The sequence below is a fragment of the Gobius niger genome (assembly GCF_951799975.1).
Source record: "Gobius niger genome assembly, chromosome: 5".
NCBI lineage: Eukaryota > Metazoa > Chordata > Actinopteri > Gobiiformes > Gobiidae > Gobius > Gobius niger.
In genome coordinates this window covers 19,493,183-19,515,951 of record NC_136856.1, presented here as the reverse complement: position 1 = coordinate 19,515,951, position 22,769 = coordinate 19,493,183, and the positions used below count along the sequence as shown (strand labels likewise).

At 41.6% G+C, this 22,769-nt stretch overlaps 1 protein-coding gene across 4 annotated transcripts in view; it reads right to left on the bottom strand.

Annotated features, from left to right (window-relative positions):
• Positions 1 to 22,769, bottom strand: part of mid2 (midline 2) — a 127,170-nt gene that overhangs the window by 39,588 nt on the left and 64,813 nt on the right. For 3 of the 4 annotated variants that reach the window (XM_079556377.1, XM_079556376.1, XM_079556378.1), the window contains exons 3-4: positions 3,322 to 3,384; positions 1,691 to 1,786 (exon numbers count right to left, since the gene is read on the bottom strand). In XM_079556377.1, coding sequence (XP_079412503.1) covers positions 1,691 to 1,786; positions 3,322 to 3,384 — 159 coding nt within the window. The remainder of the gene's footprint in view (positions 1 to 1,690; positions 1,787 to 3,321; positions 3,385 to 22,769) is intronic. The other variant, XM_079556379.1, reaches the window with a different exon arrangement.

Below are 22,769 nucleotides of genomic sequence, written 5' to 3'. Positions count from 1 at the left end.
TCTCCAGTGAACGTTCATTAGCCAGAACAATAGTAGGGACAGAAGGCATGTGTGGTGTAGCTGTGAGTCTTGCCCGGACACCTCCTTGTTTGCCCCTTTTTTGTTTCCTGTAGCACCTCTTGTGATGCCTCCACTGTGCTGCAGCTGTGGGGGGCTCTTGGTGCCTCTTTTCATTGTTTCAGAAGAAGAAATTTGTAGGTCTCAAATGTCTTTAACTAAACTAGCAGTTTGTTTACTTTTAAAAAGCTGCTTTCTTCAGGACCATCATGAACTCTCTGGAGTAAAAAAAAAATGGCAAAGACATACAAAAACATCCAGTAAAACAGTGTGGAACACAGAAACCACAAATGCAGTTTGCATAAAAATACAAAAAACACAACTGTACCAAGAGAGAGGGAGTTTGCAACTTGTTAACACGTTGCCATGACGGGGAAAAAAAGGAGTACAAAAGCATGGTCTAGTCTGTATACCATCACTCTTTATTCCTTTCCAAATAATTGAAGTCTTGCTCAGCTTTGTATGCACACTGAGACAACGAACGTTTTTTTCTTGTTCACAAATGAACATTTTATCTATTGTTAATAAATAATGCTGCAATCGTTTCATTTTGATCAGCTCAAATTGTTGTGCATGGACCTCTGAATGCTGGGTGGAAATTGCAGCTGGCAGCATGTAATAAGAAATGAACTGTGCATGGGGCACTGGCGGCACCCAAGTGCATTTGTTATGGACGGCCATTAATGTCAAATTGCACCGAGAAATGATGGTGGTATTAGGCGGGGAGTGTTTTAGAAGTATGTGTCAGTGTGTGTTCGTGTTAGCAACGCCTCGGTAAGCATTAGCACCGTCTAGCCCATTCTTCATACTTCTTTTTCCATTAAAGCGCAGAATTGGCTCAAAACGAAGGGGTCAACAGCGACAAGATTGGCTGAGGGTGTAATTTTCCACAGACAGGTATGGGACGCAAGAAACACACCACTCAATGAATAAATCAAACAGAGTGAGTGCTGGGCAGGACAGGTTTGTCACAGGCCAAATCTTCTTTCCACTTTGCCAGGTGACAGAAATCTCTCCGCTTTCATGATTAGATGCAAAATAACAAAACATAAGCCTGCTCTGAAGTGGGGAGGGGGCTTTAATTGCCCTTAGAAATAGGTGGGGTTCTTGCAGTTCGGGTGGTTAAATAGGCAATCTTGACTTAAGAGAAGGTAGAATCCTCTGAAGAAAGATGTTGAACTGTCCCAATGCAATCAATCCTGTCCAGTCAATGATATTGGAAAATCTTTACTCCGAAGCAAAACCTAGGTAATTTCTTCAGTTGTGTACCACGGTTGAGAATTCTTCATAAAGATCTGGTCACCTACTACTCCTTCATTTCTGATGCAGTAGATGTGTCAAGGCTCACACTGAAACAGAATAATTTGGTCTTTTCTGAATTACATAATACGGCCTTACCCACTCTTGACAATGGTGACGGCTGAGAACAACTCAGCGTCACTCTTTGTCCATGAACAACTCTCTGACTCAGCGTCTGGAGTGTTGAAAAGTACAAGAGGTCATTCAGAACACAATATCCGTCTTGGTTTGAGCACTGCTATTCTCACCACTAATCTATTACCAAAATTAGAGAGAAATGCGTGAGATTTCATTTAAAACACTGGGACTTCAGCCATAAACAAGTGCTGCTTACCTCCACTTGCTGACAGATCTGGATGAGTTTGGCCATTTGGTTCTCCAGCTCGCTGTTTCTCTTTACTAGGTTGGTTAAGTTGTTCTCCAAGGTTTGCTGTTGAGAAGAGAAACATCATGGTTATACATACTCATCTAACATAGTATACCTACGTAACAATGTAAGCAGTATAACTTAAATAGTCAATGTCAGGCGTCAAAGAAAATAACGATTTTGCCAAGTGTCTTTGTTATGTATATCATCACATCAACATATTATTGTGGACAACTTTATAGTCCATACAGGCAGTGCAATACAGTATATGTACAAGTTGGTTTTTGAGTGAGGTTTTCCCAAAGTAACTTCTGTACAGTGAAAAGAAGTAGTGCAAACACCTGCTATTTGATATGAAGATACTGTTAATATTGTATAAAAGAAAAGAAAGTTGATGAATGATGCTGCAACCAAGAAAGTTTATAGATTTAGGATGAAACAGTGTTTAGCGCTGTGCCTTGAGGCTTCTCCACCAAGTTACATTGTTTTATTACGCCTTTCAAGACAGGACCGCTTTGATTAACTGTCCAGCCTCGTGCACGTCTAGTCTCTGATTTAAACTAAATGCTGATTGAGTCCATTCTTTCTGTGTGGCCTCAGGGTCAGTGTGTAACAATATGAAATATGAAATCCCTCCAAATCACTGTACAGCTTCAAATGCAAGCTGACTTCTTTGAATAAAGTAGTGAAGTATGATTGTTTGGTCGGTGGCCAGTCATTTCAGTCTCTGACAATGCAGTTGTAAGAGTCTACGAGACTATAATGAGCCTTAAAATAGAGGGGACAAATAGTGTTCCTGTCTATTCAATTCTAATATGTTTGGACAATATTTGAGCAACTTTCTATGATAAATTTGAAGTTAAGGAACACAACTGGACATGATCTGCATTCAGACCATTAATGCAATTACATCAAAACCTGGCCTGCTGCACCTACTTTGACAATGCAACAATAATCAAACAGTCCATTGTTGCACAAACAGTGAAATGTGAACCCATACAAGAGCAAATACAAAGCACACTCGAACGCATCACAAAGGGATAAAAGATAGGAACAGGCACACAGAGTCAGAAATAGCGGTGGCGTTTGTGTGAAGCAAATCAACAGTGGCTGTAACGACGGGCATCAAAACAGCGGCAACAAAAACACAGCTGTGCAGAAGAGAGGGGACAGAGAGGCGGAGGAGTGCGGGGCATGTGTTTGAAGTGGCTCTACTCATGCAAGTGAATGGAGACAGGAGCTGGGGCACCTGGAAGGCAATGGCTGACTGTGGCCATGTTTGTAACAAGTGTCTTACAGTATAAGCACAACTGCAGGGGGCTTGTTAAATATAATGAAATAAAAGATAGTAAACACAATAAATATTGGGCTGGCGTAGGTTGAATGGACAAATCCCCCTCCATTTATACACTATACGCTGGTAAAACACTCTTTGTGGCTGGGATAGTTTACATTACACTTGTAGGATTTAATTGAGCCTTTTCTAATAACCCAATGTTTTCAAAAAAGTTTGGAATTTACAAATTTATGCACTTCTCGCTTGTCGTGGCCACAAAGTGGGGATAAAGGGAGGGGTAGAAGGCGTCCGGGGAACTCACCGCAGCGCTTGTCTTTGAAGCCTCCAAAACTGCCTCTGACACTCTGCCCGGGCTCTGATAGGCCTACGGATACACAATTAATACTCAACATTAAAACACACACTTTCAGACAAGGGGGCAAGCGGATTCTGGAAGGTTGAAGCGGCAAATCAGACTGACAATGTATAACTTGCAACGTGAACACATTTGCTTTACCTCTGATGCTGTGTAAGACTTGTGCAGTCCCATTGTGTGTGTGGCAGAGTTTATGAAGAGGCCAGATGGGTGATTAATTAGCAAGCTGGAGATGAAACTGATTGATAGAACCCGGCACAGCTGGCTCCCAGGAGACTGAAGTACAACGCGTGTGTCCTTTCCACGCATGCACATCTAATCATCCTGACATTTCACTATTTATGTTAGCTTTGGTGAGCTATAGATGCTAAAAAGGGCTGGCTCTTTGGATTAGCACTCACTGATGATGAGTGGCAAGGAGACACATAGCGAGTGTCATCAAGAAAATCATTATAAAACACACTTCAAAGAGGACAATGCTGAAATAAAAATGAACGGAGAATCTAGAAAAGGAGTCTTGATTGTGAGACTCAGTGACTCTCAGTGGTTAAAGGAATAGTTCACCGTTTTTACATTCTGAGATATGTTCTTACCTGAGCTTAGACAAGTTGATACGTACCTGTCTGGTCTTTGTGCGTGCGCTCAGTCAAACAAAAAGACCAAAGATGTTGTTAGCATTTGGCCTCTCCCAGTATATTCTTATAGCTCCAAACGGGGTGAAGTTGGAAGCGACCACGCTCCTCCACGAGCACGCACACAGACCAGACAGGTACGCATCAACTTGTCTAAGCTCAGGTAAGAACATATCTCAGAATGTAAAAACGGTGAACTATTCCTTTAAGTAATTTCACAACAGATAATAAATTGGCTTGAATACTTATTTAATGTTTATAGCATTGGTTCTCAACCTTTTAGAGCCGCAACCCCCATTATAACAGTTAAAGGGGTTTGTGACCCCTGCCCCGGTCACGCCGTGAGAAATAGAAAAATTAGCCTACATAATTCATAAGAAAACAATGAAAAAAATGGCTAAAATAAAATGAATAAGAAAAATAGCACACACATGCGACAATAAAATATTATATGCTTAGAAAAATATATTTTTTTATCTACAAGATCTGGCGACCCCTCAAACTTGTCTCGTGACCTTGGGGGTCCCGACCCCCAGGTTGAGAACCACTGGTTATAGCATAAGGAAGACTTGTTTGTTAGGTTTATGTATGTACAATACAAATTAATGTAGCATATGTTACAAGAAACTAGTGGTCGACCAATATGGGTTTTTCTATGGCCGATGCCGATATGCTCGGCCGATTTTTTTGACTGATTTTTTTGGCCGTTTTTTCCAAATGTCTGGTCTATAATCCTGTAAAAACATAAATACTTGGCAGTGGCTGATTTTCAGAATCAGAATCAGAATAGTTTTTATTGCCATTGTTTGAGAACAGGTTCATAAACTAGGAATTTTTCTTGGTACTCTCGTTAACATAAAACATATAGCGCAGAATTCAGTTAAAAATAAGCTATAAAAACTTTGAAACTATACTTAAGTTAATTTTATTACTTTAGGATTCAATCTTAGTTTCTGTCCCAGCTTTGATAAGTTGCCGTTAGCATTAGCATAACTAAATCTAGGCAAATTTGGAGCTAACCAATTTTCATTGCGATGTTTCTCTGTTCCCCTGAGGCCTAGGAAATTGTGGGACTCGTTTTAAAGCCCTGACTTTGCTCTTTCTAATGGAAAAAACGGGGAGTCTCTATCACTTCGGTCCCGGAGATACTGATAGCCGATATTGTAAAAACTCCAAATATCTGCCCTTATGTATCAGTCGACCTCTACAAGAAACTATTAGATTGAGCATTCTTTTTCAAACCCATGCAGGTTATTATTATTATGGTTTATTTGGTAGGGACAGTGCAAGTTAATGAACAAGCCACACCGGATTGTAGCCTTAGGCTAATTTTCATCCGTCGTCCCCCATGTGCACTCTCAAACACACTCTCATACATCCTGGCCTATTGTACATGTTTTTAGTGGTAGGGGAAACCGGAGTACCCGGAGGAAACCTACGCAGACACGGGGAGAACATGCAAACTCCACACAGAAAGGCCCCGTCCTTGGTGGGAATCGAACCCGGACCTTCTAGCTGTGAAGCACAAGCACTAACCGCTGTGCTACCGTGCCGCCCTGACCCGAGGTTTTGTAAAGTTTATTGGAGTTTAACCCTCATTTCACACACTGTGGTCACCATTAGCATATACATCACAGTTATTACAATTACCACAGCTTTTTTCAATGCTGTAGAAATGCTGTTTTTTTTCTTTAGTAAAAGGCAGTAGTTTAGGTCACTACCTGCTGCATTCTCTTGACCTCTATACAGCATTCAGTAGTTGAGTATTGTGCTTTATATAGAAGTCTTCATTGTTATAAAAGATCTAGCAAATGAATTCCTTTCACAGACACAACAACAGATTGCCTGCACCGCAAAATGGCACCCTCAGGCCAAGTCTCCAACTTCAAAGTCTTAAAATTTTAATTAATTAGGTATATTATTATGCACATGAAAGACGTGGGGTCCCAAACACACAGTGAACAAAAAAAACAAGGAGATTAAACTTGAGAAAGGCCGACAGAATAGAACAAGCTCAATTTACAGCTGTTGTTAACAAGAAGCTTTTGAGGGTGGCGGATGTGTCAGTAACTGTAGCCTTCTGGGAAACTGTTTTGTGTGTGCACGGATAATATTCCACCAGGCAGAAGTTTGGAGAGCCATGGCTGTCTGCTGGCCATGGCCCAATTAATGAGACCAACAGGGAGGCTACCTCTTTCAGTCCCACTGTCAAAGAAGCACTCGAACGATTATGCTTTCTCTGCTCTTAATTGAGAGGGAGCATTTACCTTTATAATTGTATTCTATGAAACTGGAACACCTTTAAATATATTTGCAAGCTTCTGTCATTGAAAAGTGAACATAGTAGGCATTTCACAATGAATAAACTTGGGTAGCCTCATTCATTTTTGATTGAATGCTGAATCTCAAAGGGTTCGAATTTGGCCTTGTGATAATGATTTAATACTGAGGAGAAAAGAGCAGAGCACTGTCTAAAACACAAATCTGTTTTTATTTGTGTTTATGTTTGGTACCGATAATGCCATAAGTGCTGCCTGGCAGTGAAGGCTGGATGTGGCTTGACTGCTGCAGATAGAGCCTTTGCTTGATTATGAGTAATGATATAAAGAAAATTACACCAACCACAGCGGAAAGTTCCAAACCCTCCCCATGTCTCGGGTATAAACCTTTGCCCTATCTTGCAATTGCTGAGAATTCTGGATCAAAAGCTGATATTTTGATCTTAACTTGATATAATTAAAGTGATTACCCCACAATAAAGGCAATATGAGCATGCAGGAACAAAGAGAAAGGAAAACATCAATCCACTTTCTCTAAACCATTATTAGACAGTCTCATATCAGATTGCAGGGTGAGCGCGGTGTCATGTTTGCTCCAAAAAGATCTGACTGTAATGCTGGGGATTAGCTGGGAAGCACACCACGGTGAGGAGGGGTTACTGAGTTACTTGTGCCTCCCATTAGTTTAACTCAAGCACAAGTTTCATTACCTGTCCTCTGATTAAGTAAATTATATTACTAAAAATCTTAGACATGTAAAACAGAAATGAGTATTAGGGTTCAATCCCCTCTCCATCTACAGCAGCCTTCTCAATCTCACGTCATACCAGCCATGTTGCTGCCATGGCCATGACCATGGCCATGTTGCTGCCTCAAGTGACCAACCCCAGGTTCGGACTATTAGTGCACTATGTTTAGATTTCCACTGTTGTGGGATGTTCGTGGAGAGTATGAAAACTATATATTTTTGGAAACCTTATGGCAAAAGTAATGATGTTTTTCTCATTGCTCATGCCATAAGGTTTCCAAAAATATATAGTTTTCATACTTGTCATTTTAATAAATTTTTCCACAGTAAATGGGGAGTTCTGGTCATTGCTACGGTAACTCCATGAAACATATGACAAGGGTTTCATTGACTTTTTTGATTGGAACCACCAAATGGAATTTTCTGTCAAATTTCATAAATTTCTATCAAACTATTTTTATTCCCCATATAAATGTTATTAGCACCTCTTTTTTTTTCACATTTAAAAAATGTACAGTTTTGATACTCTCCGGCGGTAATCCGGCGTAATTACACAGTGAACCGGACTATATAGGACACAAGCTGAAAGTAGGTTTAGGCAAAACAATAGTGAGAGGCTATTGGGCTATAGTAACATGTGTTTCTTCCCCACATCGGTAAATTCCAATTTTCAGACCAGAGGACACTCTTTTATAACAACCCAGTCCAGAAGACTACGTTTTGAAAACCTTTCACAATGAAACACACCTGGATGACAGAGAACTCACACAAACAACTAGCAGATAATTCAAAAAGTTAAACAAATGGATGAGTGAGCTCATCCGTCTTACTGATTCATGTGGAGTACAAGTGCACAATATGGCAAGTTTATTTATAGAGCACAATCCGTACACGAGGCAATTCAAAGTGCTTCACAGTTATATAAAAGTACAACTTTTAGTCTCGCTCATTTGAGATTTAGTTGAGGGCATTACATATTGAAATGCTAATAATTGAAGTCTTGGCTTGTCAGATAAGAACAAGAAAATCTTCCTTCTAAACATATAATTGCTCCGCTTATTTTGACTCAACCTGAAAGCACTGAATTATATCTAAAGAGAACGCAGTCTCGTGCATTAGCTTGTTTTTCTGTTTTTCTGTCTAGGCCATTCCCCGCGTCTCCTGAAAGCTGTTTCAACTTATTTGTGTATCATTCAGAGCACATCTTCTCCATTCCACTGATTTGTGAAGCGCCCTCCCAACAACACCTGGGCTCATATGATGAATTATCGTTTGCATGAGTTCAATCTTAAAATAGTATCACATAGCAGCAAGGCAAATGCTTGTTATTTGCTGGGTGATATCATTAGGTCGGTACATGTAGCTGCAGGCAGGATGGAGAGACTGTCATTGAGATTGGAGATAGAGCCAAGCATGGTGACTCCTGACTCAAGATATTAACGTCATAGTTGTTTTTCCTTGCGCTGCTTTATGTGGGTAGAATGAGGATGGTAATCTTTATAGGAGAGTTGCACACAAGGCTTTAGACCAATGGTGTTATCAAAAGAATTACCACTTTCTAATTAATCAGTGTAATGCAAACCTCTTTTCAGGTTATTTTGTACGCCGGGCCCTAGGTTTCATTCGGGTTAAATCAAGCATGACTTGGTGGAAGGCGTGGGAGAGACTCGCACATGACAAGATAGTTTTGCTAATGCCCATCATTGCTCACTTTTCTTGCTTCAAACACATCAGCTTTGGGGACACAACGTTCGCTCTCTGCCTAAAATATTCCACCCAGAATCAGGTGTCATGACAAAAATATCATCTGGCTTAATCCGTTCTCATTACTTTTTATTACAATGCATTGAGATGATTACAGCTTGCACAAAACGCAGCGTCACACACGGCTTGTTCAGATAATGATCCAATCTCAGTATTCACAAAAGATCACAATGTTCCTTAATATGTGGCGGTGCAGATAAGGACAATCCATACGACCAGAATAGATGTTCATGTTTTATTAATTTCTTAAAATAAATAAATTACTGGTTACATGGCGGAGCTGGGTGCTCATTAAGAGGTATTTTTAAGGTGCGTCCTGAACCTGTCCTCCGCATTAGCTCCAAGTGCCGCCCGCAGCAACTGTCCCATCTCCTGCTGATGAGCTTCTGTTGCCAAAACAGATTTTACATATATGGAGGAAATTGGGCCAAACTATCTTCTTGCTTGTGGGTGACAACAATGTGGCTTAATATGAGACAATAGGTAGAAATGCTGGTGTTTGGGAGACTTTGTAGGAATAAAATCATGTAAAATGTCACAGAGCTAACGGTGTTGTAGTATGTTGGGAGATCTGGATAAACAAAAAACAAAAACAATATTATTTTGAGCCTACTGACACCTCCTGGGCTGTGGCTTCAGTTCTTTGACCGTTGAAGTTAAAGAAGAACTAGGTAACTTGTTTACCTCAATAAATCCTTTTTGTCCCTCTGGGGGTAATTCAAGTGTTATTGGGATGATTGGGGGGTCTTTCATCTCCCCCTGGTGTCTCTGGCCAGAAAAACACAATTGCAACTTTCCTGCCTCCGGGTCGGAGCCACCAATACACACTAATGGAATTACGAAGAAGAAGCGAACAGGCTAACGGGCAAAGCTAACTGCGGGCTAGCGCCAATTAAACAGTATTTACAACCAAGTTTGAGTGAAGAAAATTATCTCCATTGTGTAATTGGATGTACAATATCTACAATATAATATATATACCCCTCTCCCTTTGTCTTTTCTGTCAGCGTAGTATTTACTCTCACGGACAATTAATGAGTAAAAAAACGCAACATGCTACGACACCTGCAGTGGCGCTTATGGCCTCCAGGGGCATGAGTTACTTAGTTCTGCTTTAAGATGCAGATGCATTGGCTGCGTTATGTCCCTGATAAACAGCTCATTGCACTCTTCATTCCAATAAATGGAATACACCATATTTCTTTGTTTGTGACAGTGACTTAGCTATTAGATAACCCTTGATTAATAACTTTCTGAAAGAGTCAGTAACCTCACCTGTGACGACAGTAAGGTCGGAAGTTTAGCTAAGGAAAATAGGAAATTAGAGAGCAGAGTGAATTTATTCGCTTCAGTTCCATGGTCAGGTAAATACACTGGCTTGCTGAGTCCATGGGCCTTCACATAATTATACACCGATATGTAAAAGATGCCACGGTGGCCTTTCTCTGTGTACCGGGAAACAGAAGCAAACAGCACCACACTATGAATTTCACTATTTTACTGCCCAGTTAAGACTACTCACAGGCTGTCGTGTGATTGATTGACAACGACTTTGTCCAATGAGATACGTTAACATCACCTTGAGCCTCCTCGCAGGCCCTGAGGACATGCAAACCCAGGCATGGCTGGAGGGTCCGCTAGTGTACTGCTGTATTCACCTGTGGAATTTTAAGGAGGAGAGCCCACCAAAGTGAATCTGAAGGCCAAAGCAGAGAGCTCTCCGCTATTGGCAACAAAGGGCTAAACAATCTATGATATTTTTATTCTAATCAAAACCTTTTACCACCCGCCTAAACTGAGTGCATTTTCTCCAGTTCGGCTTTATCCAAATCTGAAAGCTTCTTAACTTCTTAACTGGAGCTTACAGCCTTCGCTTTTTTGTCACATTCTTGTTGCTTTTTTTTGCTGGTCTTTTATCACTTTTTGACACTTTTTTGTTGCATTCTCATGCTCGTTTTCTTCTCGCTCTTGTTCTTGACGCTATTTTGACGCTTTTTTAAAGAAGCTTTTAGATTTGAGTAATGCCAAACTAGAGGGGCTTGGTTCAGGTGGGAGTTAAGAGGTTAATATTAGGATCATTATAATCATTATAAAATATATTTAGGTTATTGTAAAATTGTTTAGGCCAGCAGAAAAGGCTTTGCAGGCCTTGAGGGAACAGGATAAATGACTGAAACTGGCTGAGTGTAAACAAGAACTGTGTGGCAAAAGCAATGGCTTTACAAAAAGAGCCGCTCGATTATCCAGTTTGATCAGATGAGTGTGAAGAAGCCTCCTAAAAGAGATGCCAAACACCCTCAAAAAAACCAAGTGGCAACTTTGCAAACCACCACTATGATGTTGGTTCCTGGATGGCAGAGAGCTGACACAAACTTTGAGGCAAATGGTGACGGTTCAAAACGATACAAGTTCTACTCATGTCCCGATAAAGATAAATCCCTTGCATATCGAGTGATCTAGTGTCACCTTGAATCAGCGTTCGGAGACTCAGCACTGATCTGATTTGATATACCCATAGTGCGTGTTTGTGCTTCATAGATTCTTATCCTGAAGATAAAATATCAGGTTATCTGGAGCCACCAGGAACAGCCGCTTACCATTTTTATACCCTCGAGGTAGGACATGGAAAGTTCCATTTTGGGACCGAAAACGTGATGAATTGAGGTGACAGTTAAAGTTTAGGCCCCACAGCTTGAGAGCATTTGCTGGTGTTTTACGGGATCTCTCTCGGCGCAGTAACACGGGGGAATAATCGCATGTCTGCAAACTAGAACCGTGGCACATTTTGGGCGAGTGCAAAATTCATGCGCACTTTACAGATTTTAGGTTTTATGGATGACTTGCTTTACAAGTCCACACTTTGGAGAAATACTGTACTGCTCCTGCGGACTGCGGTGTATTTCAAGAAATGGTGTAAGATTGCAACTTCTTTAATACATTACATGAAAATCTCTCATTGCCGTCTCCTGCATTTTAGAGCAAAATGCAGCAAGTGCACACACACAAAGAAGCAATCAACCTCACATTTATATTTATTAGGGTCAGGGATGGCTGGTATCAATGGCCTAGGTGGGCTAGTTGTATTTTTCATTTATTACAGTTAACTTTATATCATAACTAATTGCCTAATGTCATTACTGTGTATAATCATTGTACTTTTATACATCTGATCATGATTTTACCAGAAAAAACAAAAAAAGGGCTAGTTGTGATTAGTCCCGAGAACGCACATGAATATGACAGTGATCGACAGATGGCAGTGCCGCAGGTCCCACCTCCAGCACATACACGCATATGTTGCACGCGCTCTCTGTAAACTCTATAGGAAACTAGCAAACACCGCGGACAAACATTGGATATTCTTCGTTTTTTGGACGACTCCTCGCAATGGTCCTTTTCGCTGGCGACACATTGAGTGGGGAAGCGAAGTGAGTCCATGTTTACACCATGGTGTCCGGGTTCAACTATTGTTAACTTTAGCAGGTAATAAACAACTCCTTTATGCTTTCATATCATTGTGCTGAGGGTAAATGGACTGCTTAGTAGATGTTTAAAGCAGCACAAGACCTGCGATTTTTTTTACTTATTAATTGTCCGTGAGAGTAAATACTACGCTGACAGGAAAGGCGAAGGGAGAGAGGGATATTGTACATCCAATTACATGATGGAAATTTTTTTTTTCCACTCAAACTTTGCTGTAAATACCGTTTAAAGTGGCGCTAGCCCGCAGTTAGCTTTGCCCGTTAGCCTGTTAGCTTCTTCTTTATGATTCCATTAGTGTGTTTTGGTTGCTCCGGTCCAGTGGCAGTCAAGTTGCAATTGTGATTTGTGACAGAGACACCAGGGGGAGATGAAAGACCCTCCAATCATCCCATTAACACTTATATTACCCCCAGAGGGACGGAAAGGATTTACTAAGGTAGACAAATTACTTAGTATTGCTTTAAATTATGTTTTGGAGCTGTTTGACTACCGTCTATAGGGTAAACGTCTGCCTTGTTGTTGTCCTGATGCACTGGGAATAAGCGTTGTTTGTATTGCCTGTTCTGTGGGTATTTGCTGATTGTGGTTAGATGTTTCTTTTTAGTCTGACAAGTCGTGGTAAATGTGTTTAGTGGATCTGATAAAAAACACAAACTCCTTGTGCAGCCCCACCTAGAGTTTACATCACCAGCCTCCACGGATTAGGGTCCATTTAATAAGCGCTTCTAAGTGTACAGAGAGATATTATTTTAATGAGAAGTACAAATTGCCCTTAGGGTTTTTATTGTAATATCTAAGCAATTTATTCCATATATTCAAATTCAGTGCCACAATATTAATGGAACTTTTAAGATGAAGTGCAGCATTCAATCTGTTTACTGGGTGCATTATTTTCAGCCACTGGCATTTGTAAAAATTGATATACTGTAAGTACAGGGGCCTGGTGTATAGTGTTACCAGCTGAAGTCTTACCTCTGGCTCTCCCTCAGGCTGACTGAATAGAGCTGTCTGTCATTGACACATTCTGTGACAGTGAGAAGTCGTCACCACACAATCCTCATACCCTCACCATTTACGACTGCAGTTCTGGTTAGCGAATGACAGAATGCTATGAAGACCTGCCACTGCCGTGGAGATTTCATGATAATATGCCACTGGTATCTTACCATATTCTTGTCCTGAAAGCTTTACATTTATGGCTATTGATCTATGAACTGTACATGCTGCTAAAAGCGCATGTTGGATTTCTTAAAGGGCGATGGATTTATGCTGTAGGGACACATACAGACAGGAGCACTAAAAATACTTTGGATGAGATTTCTCCCTCGGTTTTTAACTAAACAAGTTGTTCACTAAACATATCTGGAGTAGTATGTATCAAACTTATTTGATCGAGGTTTGGGTATCCATCCATCCATCCATTTTCTTCCGCTTTATCCGGGGCCGGGTCGCGGGGGCAGCAGTCTCAGCAGAGATGCCCAAACTTCCCGATCCTCACACACCTCCTCCAGCTGTTCTGGGGGGACCCCGAGGCGACACCAGGCCAGCTCGGAGACATAGTCCCACCACCGTGTCCTGGGCCTTCCACGAGGCCTTGTCCCACTAGGACATGCCTGGAACACCTCCCGCGGGAGGCGACCAGGAGGCATCCGAAACAGATGCCCGAGCCACCTCAGCTGGCTCCTTTCGACGTGAAGGAGCAGCGACTCTACTCCGAGCTCCTCCCGGGTAACTGAGCTCCTCACCCGATCTCGGAGGGTGCGCCCAGCCACCCTGCGAAGGAAACTCATTTCGGCCGCTTGTATTCGCGATCTTGTCCTTTCGGTCATTACCCAAATCTCATGACCATAGGTGAGGGTGGGAACGTAGATCGATCGGTAAATCGAGAGCTTTGCCCTCCGACTCAGCTCCCTCTTCACCACGACAGACCGATACAGCGACCGCATCACTGCTGACGCCGCACCGATCCGTCTATCGATCTCACGCTCCATCCGTCCCTCACTCGTGAACAAGACCCCGAGATACTTGAACTCCTCCACTTGAGGCAAGGACTCCCCACCGACCTGAAGAGGGGAAACCACCTTTTTCCGGTGGAGAACCATGGCCTCGGATTTGGAGGTGCTGATCCTCATCCCGGCCGCTACACACTCGGCTGCAAACCGCCCCAGTGCGTGCTGAAGGTCCTGGTTCGTTGAAGCCATCAGAACAACATCGTCCGCAAACAGCAGAGATGAGACTCTGAGGCTCCCAAACCGGACACCCTCCGGCCCCTGGCTGCGCCTAGAAATTCTGTCCATAAAAGTAATGAACAGAACCGGTGACAAAGGGCAGCCCTGGCGGAGACCAACACGCACCGGGAACAGGTTTGACTTACTGCCGGCAATGCGAACCAAGCTCCTGCTGCGGTCATACAGGGAACGGACAGCCCTTAGCAGAGGGCCCCGGACCCCATACTCCCGCCCTGTGGGAGGAGGTTTGGGTAATCCAGTTTAATTTGGTTGTTCTTTCTTTGACAAATCCCTCCAATTTATATTTAGTGTATTTAGCTGCGTAAAGGATAGAAAACAGGTCATCTGCAGTTGTAGTCTTTTAGCCATCAGAGTCGTTAGCATGCTGCTAGCAAAAAAATGAAAGCTTGAATAATATTTTACACATGGACGATTCCCAGTGTATTTGCTGATGAAGTGGCTCTTTCATACACACATTACACTAAGTTGAGTGTTTCGAACACCAATTATCAGTTAATTGGTGTTCAAAAGTATACACAAATATGTTTATGTAAGTTGGTGATTTTTATACTCATTACTGCCACCTCAGGTCTTACTCGTAACAGCAGGTTCTATGTTAAGCTTATGCATGAGGGCACTTTGGATCCGAAGTAACAACCTTTTGAGTGACAGAGCAGGATTTTGGAGGCAGTTGTGGTGAACAGGTCTGGGCTCATTCTACACATTAGGACATGGCTGGAACATGTAGGGGGGAAAAAATACTTAATTTTAACCTTTTTAAAATCTGTATAGTCCCTTTAAAGCCCCTATAACTGTTTATTTTTTTCCTTTTTTATAAGAAACAATAATAGAGGAAGCCACATACTGTAATTCCAAACTCATTCCTAACTTTCCAAACATATTTGTAGGATCCCTATTCTTCACATGGACGTTTCACAACTTGCAGGGCTACTTTTCAGGGTCACTTTCTCAGAAATGCTAGAAAATTGTTCCAAATGCTTTAGAATTAGATGCACAGTGTCTACAATACACTAAAAGAGGACAAAGCAAATGTTGTTCCATCACTGGAAAAAATAAAATAAATCAGGTATAGTGCCTGATCCATACATAGTGTTCTCAATTTGATTGCATTGTGGTTAGTGCTGACTTTCTGCATCGATATTCTGTACCTCAAGATTGGTTAAGTTTAATATTTTCAGTGCCTCCGTCTAACTTCAAGTCTAAAGCAGCACAAAGGAGCCCGTCTGCCCCGGCTGTGATAGTAGTACACCCACACAGACACAGTGCCTGCAGCCTGTGACAGTGGTCAGTGACAAGACGGAGTGTCTCTATTAGCATCAAAGTGGCTGTGTCGGCCTGACAGATGGTTCTTCTTCCTCTAAGGTGGAAAAATGATTCACTGTATCCCTACTATACTTTATACCTTATCTAATTGATGCCACCAACGCAGAAAAGAGGCCAGTAAATCATGTCACCATTACGTATTTATTAGGGGTGTAACGGTTCACGGGGATGTATTGAACCGCTTCGGTTCGGCCTGTTCGGTTCGGTCCACTTGCGTACCGTTTCGGTGTATTATTATCATTAAATAATGTAAATTTATTATTAACGTCATATTAAGTGCCGCGGAACAAAGTTCCTACGCGAGTTTCCGCACGGACGCTATTGAAGCTGCATGAGTAGCTGCGAGAAACTGCAGTCGTTGAAGGCGCTGGCTTTAAGTATTTGATTAAAAGTCTTGAGCCTCGCTACAATATCCCATCACGTCCGCACTTCAGCCAAAAAGTTATACCAGCGCTCATAGCCGGTTCTTCCTATACGCAAACTACGCAAGGTGCGTAGTGTTGCTTCACTGATTAACCAACGCATTGTTACGGGGACAGGCTCTTCCAGCGCGCACTCACTCTCCGCCTACTTCGCCACATATAACACCAAAACGGAGTAGTCTGCTGAAGTGAATGAGCAGGAGAGACCGACCGCCTTCCCCCTGTCTCTTCCAAAGCGCGAGTGCTTGTCCGCTCGTGTCCCGCTCGGCCGTCTGTCTCCCGGTGTTTCGCCTCATGCGCGGCTCCTCCGCGGCTGCATCACGTCACCTGTGTCCCGGGCGCAGCTCTCATGTTTTCTCTGCGCGGACTCTGGGCCTCACTCTCATTTAAACTCTCTTCTTATTGTGTCTGGTGAGTCTGGAGTATCAGGACAGTAGTTTGGCGAATGGACGAGAGTAAAGCTGTTCTCCGTGCCCTTCTTGTTGAGTTGAATCCACATGGTTCTCATGAGCGCAGTTACTTACAGTAACTCTGGTTCTCTGAATGTGCACAGTCTAAAACGGATTGGGCGACTCACAGGCTAATTCTCAGCGGTCAGACAGAGACAACAGTCTCTTAAATCAGCAGTTCCCAATCTGTGGGTCAGGGACCAGAGGTGAGAGAATGGGACCATTTGCCATTTACTATTTTAAAAAGGGAAATAGACTAGTTGTAGTCCTAAATCCCAGTCTCACAGTGGTTTAGTGGTTAGTGGTCCTCACACAGGGGGTCGCTTTTATTTATTTTATGCAAGAATTCTATTTTGTATTGGCAGCTTTTCAAAAGAAAAATTTTGTTAGTTCTTATTTATTTGTACCGAAAATTAACCGAACCGAGCCCTCCAAAACCGTGAACCGAACCGAATACAATTTTAGCGTACCGTTACACCCCTAGTATTTATAGATGAGATCGTGTAACAGTAGCCCCAATGTCCGCTGTATAACACCCATATACTCCACCTGTTACCAACTTAGCGGCCTGGTGGGGCGCCCAAATGAAATGAGACAGGCTGCATAGTGAGAGGGGGAAATGGAGGAGGCACTGACAGCATGAGAAAGAGGGGCTATCACCGCACATGTGTTAAGATATATCGCTTTGAATATGAATCTGACACACTATGATATCACTGGCGGAGAATCCTGGCTCACATTATGTTTTATGTATCATAATCCAGACAATAGTGGGATTTGGGGAAAAATTATTCTAATTCTGATGCCCAGTGTATTGCTAAATTTAAGGACATGATGGTTACACAATCAGTCATTCATTTTCTTCACTTATTTTGATATTGAAGATTTACAAGTATTTTTGATTTGGACTGCTTCTCCGATGGTAACAAGAATGAACACAAATAGGGAAGATACATTCTTGTCATTCCCATGACTCTGCAAACTCTGCAAACTTTCTAGCATCACAGATTCCCAATTACAACATCTCCCTGGGGACATGAACTTCCTTCCTGTAACTGGAGATAAAGACTTTGGTATGAGGTTAATCCATGTCACAGATAAAAGTGACTAAAGAAGTGCATCAGCTAATTTTCATTGTTGTCTTATCTTTTGTGGGACCACAGCGGATTATGTGCATGGTTTGTTTTGAAAAGCAAATATTTTATGTCAAATGCCCTTCCTGGTGCAAACCTATTTATTTATTTGACAAATAAAAAAAGATGCTAAAGGTTTATTTAATAACTAAATAATGACTAAATAAATGCTTTAATGCATTTTTATTCTATGCATTAGACTGACATTCACAAAAGTCCATTATGTATGCGCTTACAGACGCATATCAAACAGATTAACAGTACTTATTCATAAACATGTTTGAGTGGAGCTTGCGAGGACAGTTTGTTGTCATTGTGGTTTAGGAGGAAGAAGATACTGTAGGCCCTGCATCCTTTTTTAGAAGCCATAAAAGTGGACCTATATTATTAAACATGCATCAGCAACCCCAGCCACTTAAAGAGAGGGGAGCGTTAACCTATGTTCTCAACAGGCTCCTGGGGAAAAACAGCCTTTATATTTTAATCTACTTCAAGTGATTATTGGTGTACTCTCTTACATCTGCTTGGCTGAAAGTGGATATGCTATCCACAAATAAAAAAAAATATATACTCTCCAGTTTACACAATAGAGACACAGTTTAAGCATCATGAGATTTATCCTGTGTAGAGCCCATTTAGTCCTTGAACAATGACTTATGTTTTATGAGTATTTTTTTTTTGCTTTAAAAGCAGAAAGGCAATCAATGAAGCTGGAGCTGCACTCATGGCCTACCAACATAATAACATATAATCAAGCAGTGGCATCAGGCTCTTATTAGAACAATCTAATGCACAAATATTCTTCAGCTCTGTGTCTGTGAGGAGAACAGAATCCTCAGAGGGAAGAGCCCCATGCTGCTGAAATGATCACACAGGCCTCACATCTCCACTTAAAAAAAGTAAAAATTTGGGAAAATACAAAGAAGCGCCTAAAATACACCTATAACAAGTAAATACAACCCCTGAATACATGCAATTACAAAGGCCCTCATTAACTCCCACCACTCATAAAAGTATGTTTATAATAAACTAAAGATGATTATTGTTGAATATGCAAAGCCTCTCTATTGAGACATACTCTATACAAATAATAATGGAAACATAATTATACATTGAATAATTTGTCGCTGCAGTTTAAATCATATCATCTTACTCCAGAAACAAGACTATATTTCTGATACATAAGAACTCACTGATAGCGTATGATTGTTATAGCATCCATTGAACCAGCCGCAATAACACTGACAAATGCTCTTTGAAATACGAATCCTTGTGTGACATAAAACAACAACAACAAAGCAGGCACACTTATAACGATCTATGTGCAGGCAGACAGTGATTTTAAGCTTTTCAGATCTCCAAATACAGAAATCCTGTCTGCTCCATTTGAAGCGTGTACACACAGAGCTGCCCAGCTGTCTTGGAGCTACAATACACCAAACCAGTGCTTTGAAAAAAATGAAAAGCAAAGCAGTAAAACAAATTATAGCCATTTCTGGTTCAGTCAAAAAAACTCCAGCACTGAGTCTATGCTAATTTGATTCATCTAGGGTTACTTTATTTGATCAATAAATCCCATTTTAGATGTGATTCAGATATTTTTGTTGTCACGCGGCCAGTGTGGACGTGCTGAAGACCATGTCTTGTTTTACAAATATCCCAAACATCCACAAATCATCTCCAAACATCCAGAGAACCGGAATGCAGTGGACATTCCAGTCAATGTAAACGCCTCTGTTCTGTAATATGGCATCTTTCTCAGTCTTTCAAAACACAAAGGCAAGCAGAATTTAGTTCAGGGGTAAACGCTATAGCCAATGAGCCAATAAGCACTGATTTCACAACAATAAAACAAACAAACAAATAAATCAATGCACTTTAGATAATCTTAATTTTACAATGATCCAAAATGTATTTTTTAAATATACATAGAATTAGAAAACTCAGCCCATTGCACCAAACCACAACCCCACTCTGCTCCAGAGAAACACTAAAATGTTATTTATGCTGACATTTATGGCCATACAATACTGCCATCACGTTACTCAAAAAGCCATATTTTACTGGGGCATGAAAAGAGGTTTGCATATTGGGTAGAGCAAGAAAAACATGCACTTAACTAAAAGTGCAGTAAAGATACAATAGTATGACACGAGCAGACGGATGTTTAAATCTTCTGTTGTGTGCTCCTGCCAGACAGAAGCCTTTAAATAGAATTTATTTTATTTATTATGAGCAGAAAATGCATGCACATTGCATTACAAATGCCATCACAGTATGTAATGTGGCGAAAGTGAATCTTGAAATGGGTCATACTCTAGTTTATAATAGAATTATGGATCATTATTTATAAGCAGAAATATAGCTGCTGGGACTCTGGAGAGTCAGCTACTTTCATTCTCAATGGAACAAAGCTGAAGACACAAGAAACAGCCATGAATCTTCTAGATCATTGGTAAATGCAATCCATTCAGCATAAAAGGCAAAATAAATAAACTGCACAGCTACTTAATCTAGAAAGAGCCTTATGTCCCATGATGTTTAAAAGAAATAGTGTTGTATTAGCAGTAATGTATTGGAAGAACTCCATTGGTCTGATCTTGTGTTTCTAAACGCAGACTATAGCGTAACATTTTACGCTTATTAGGAGCGCACTTTCAGATCTGGCCACTCCAGACTCCACACACATTTAAGTGGGGGATACGTGTGGTGGAGAAACACTCATGGCCAATGGTGGAGTTGTGTACTAGAGCCTTTTTCCTCCAACCAGACTCTGTGCCCGGCAAGGGGTGAGGGGGTAAGCATGTGCTTTTGTTTTATTTGCGTTTACGGCCAAGCAAGTGCCGATCCACGCCACAGCGGGACCGGCTGAAGGCGACATCTCTTTCTCTCGAGACACGAACACTGCTTAGCTCACGATGGGGGTTAATAAAGTGTTTAGTTTGACCTGTGAGAGCCTATAATGCTTAAGGGAGTACACAAGGCAGCGTGATGTAAACGAGGAAATGAATGAGAGGCTCCCATCAGGAGTCTGAACCTCTGACTGGGAATAAACGTGTCCTGGCACCAAGCAAACCTGCCTACATATGCATTAAGAAACATGACCCAGCTGAGACTTATAGTACATCCATGCCTTTAGACTTTAATACATATTGAATAAAAGAGTAGTTTATTGTATTTGGCCCATTACATACTAACATGCACACAGATAACAGCAAATGTAACCTTTTTCCTTCTTTGTGAAACCAGTGGGCACTTCTTCCCCAAGCTTTTAAAAGCCCTTCACTTTCCTTCTTCACAAATGCTGCATATGCATGAACTGTTGAGTGCAAGACATTTCATCTTACCACAAGATTTCACAAAGCAACCTACAACACACTTGCTGCCCGCTCTGTGGCTATATGTGGACTATATAAATGCATATAGGTGTAAAAGCTTTTCACTACCTCCTTGACCATTCTGTCAGCATGACTAAGTGTGCTGCATCTCTCCGCTGTTCACTTTGATTTCCCCTGGCATCACACACTCCTCATGCACAAGCCATGCGCACCCACGTAAGCTACAGGCCAAAGCAGGCACCTGTAAATACTGAAGAAAGCGGAAAGCGTTTTTGAAGCCAACTACAGACACACCAGAGCGCTGAGAGCATCTTTCACTGGCAATAAACGCCGGCGCTGGTTTGGGGGTTTTGTGGCCGTCAGGAGGTGCAGCGTACGGTACAAGACAGGCTGGCTACAGGCCAAATGAGAGCGAGGAGAGAGGAGAAGTGACAGAAACCAGGTGGGGAGAACAGAAGCATGTGTGGCTCATGTAAAACAGGGGCAGAAGGGGGGCAAGAGGGAAAACATGGTGGGAGTTTGACTGTGAGCGGGAGAATAGTAGTAGAATTTTCTTTGGCTTATGATATTTTCTAATTGTAGTTTGCTGGTTGAAAGGTGTCCTCACTGCAAAAAGATACAGCACCCGCTCACTATTTCAGTGAAGGATGGGTTGAAAGCAGACGACAAGTTTCTCAATGGGGACAATGAAGACCTTAACCTGATCCTTAAACTTTCAACACCTGTTTTTAGACCAGAGTCCCTCGGCTACACACATAGGGGGTCATTCATCAAGACAGCTGCCAGATAGGTAGCGCCGACAGAAAAATAAAATAGGCTATTTTGTGGGCATGTTGCGGCTAATTTACCTCATTCGAAATTGCCTGTGTTATAGTATACGGCCCCAAATGCTACGTGGGTAAAAGAAAATGCACAAAATGACTTGTCTGCTGATCCACTTTTGTAAGTCGATTTGCCCATGAGCAAACGCTTGGTAAGTCTAACACCATAGTACCCCTCAAGTTCACTGTAGCCACAAAGTCACTTGTTTACCCTAATAAATCCTTTCTGTGGTCCATCTTGGGGTAATACAAGTGTGGATGGGATGATTGGGGGATATTTCATCTACCCCTGGTGTCTCTGGCCAGAAAACCAGAATTGCAACTTTTCCTGCCTCCGGGTCGGAGCCACCAATACACACTAATGGAATCACAAAGAAGAAGCTAACAGGCTAATGGGGGCTAGTGCCACTTAAACAGTATTTACAGCCAATTTTGAGAGAAAAAAAATCCTCTCCATTGTGTAATTGGATGTACAATATCCCTCTCTCCCTTTGTCTTTTCTGTCAGCTTAGTATCCACTCTCACAGACAATTAATGAGTAAAAAAACGCAACATGCAACAACACCTGCAGTGGCGCTCATGGCCTCTAGGGGCACGAGTTACTTAGTTCTGCTCTAAATCTAAAATAATTTCAAAGTTTAAATGATGTTAAACCACAAAGAGATCTGTGAAAACATAAATATGTCATTCTAATAAAAAATGCTGTGGTTTTAAACAACTAAATGTCAGTAATTACAGTCAGGGAAGTCTGGC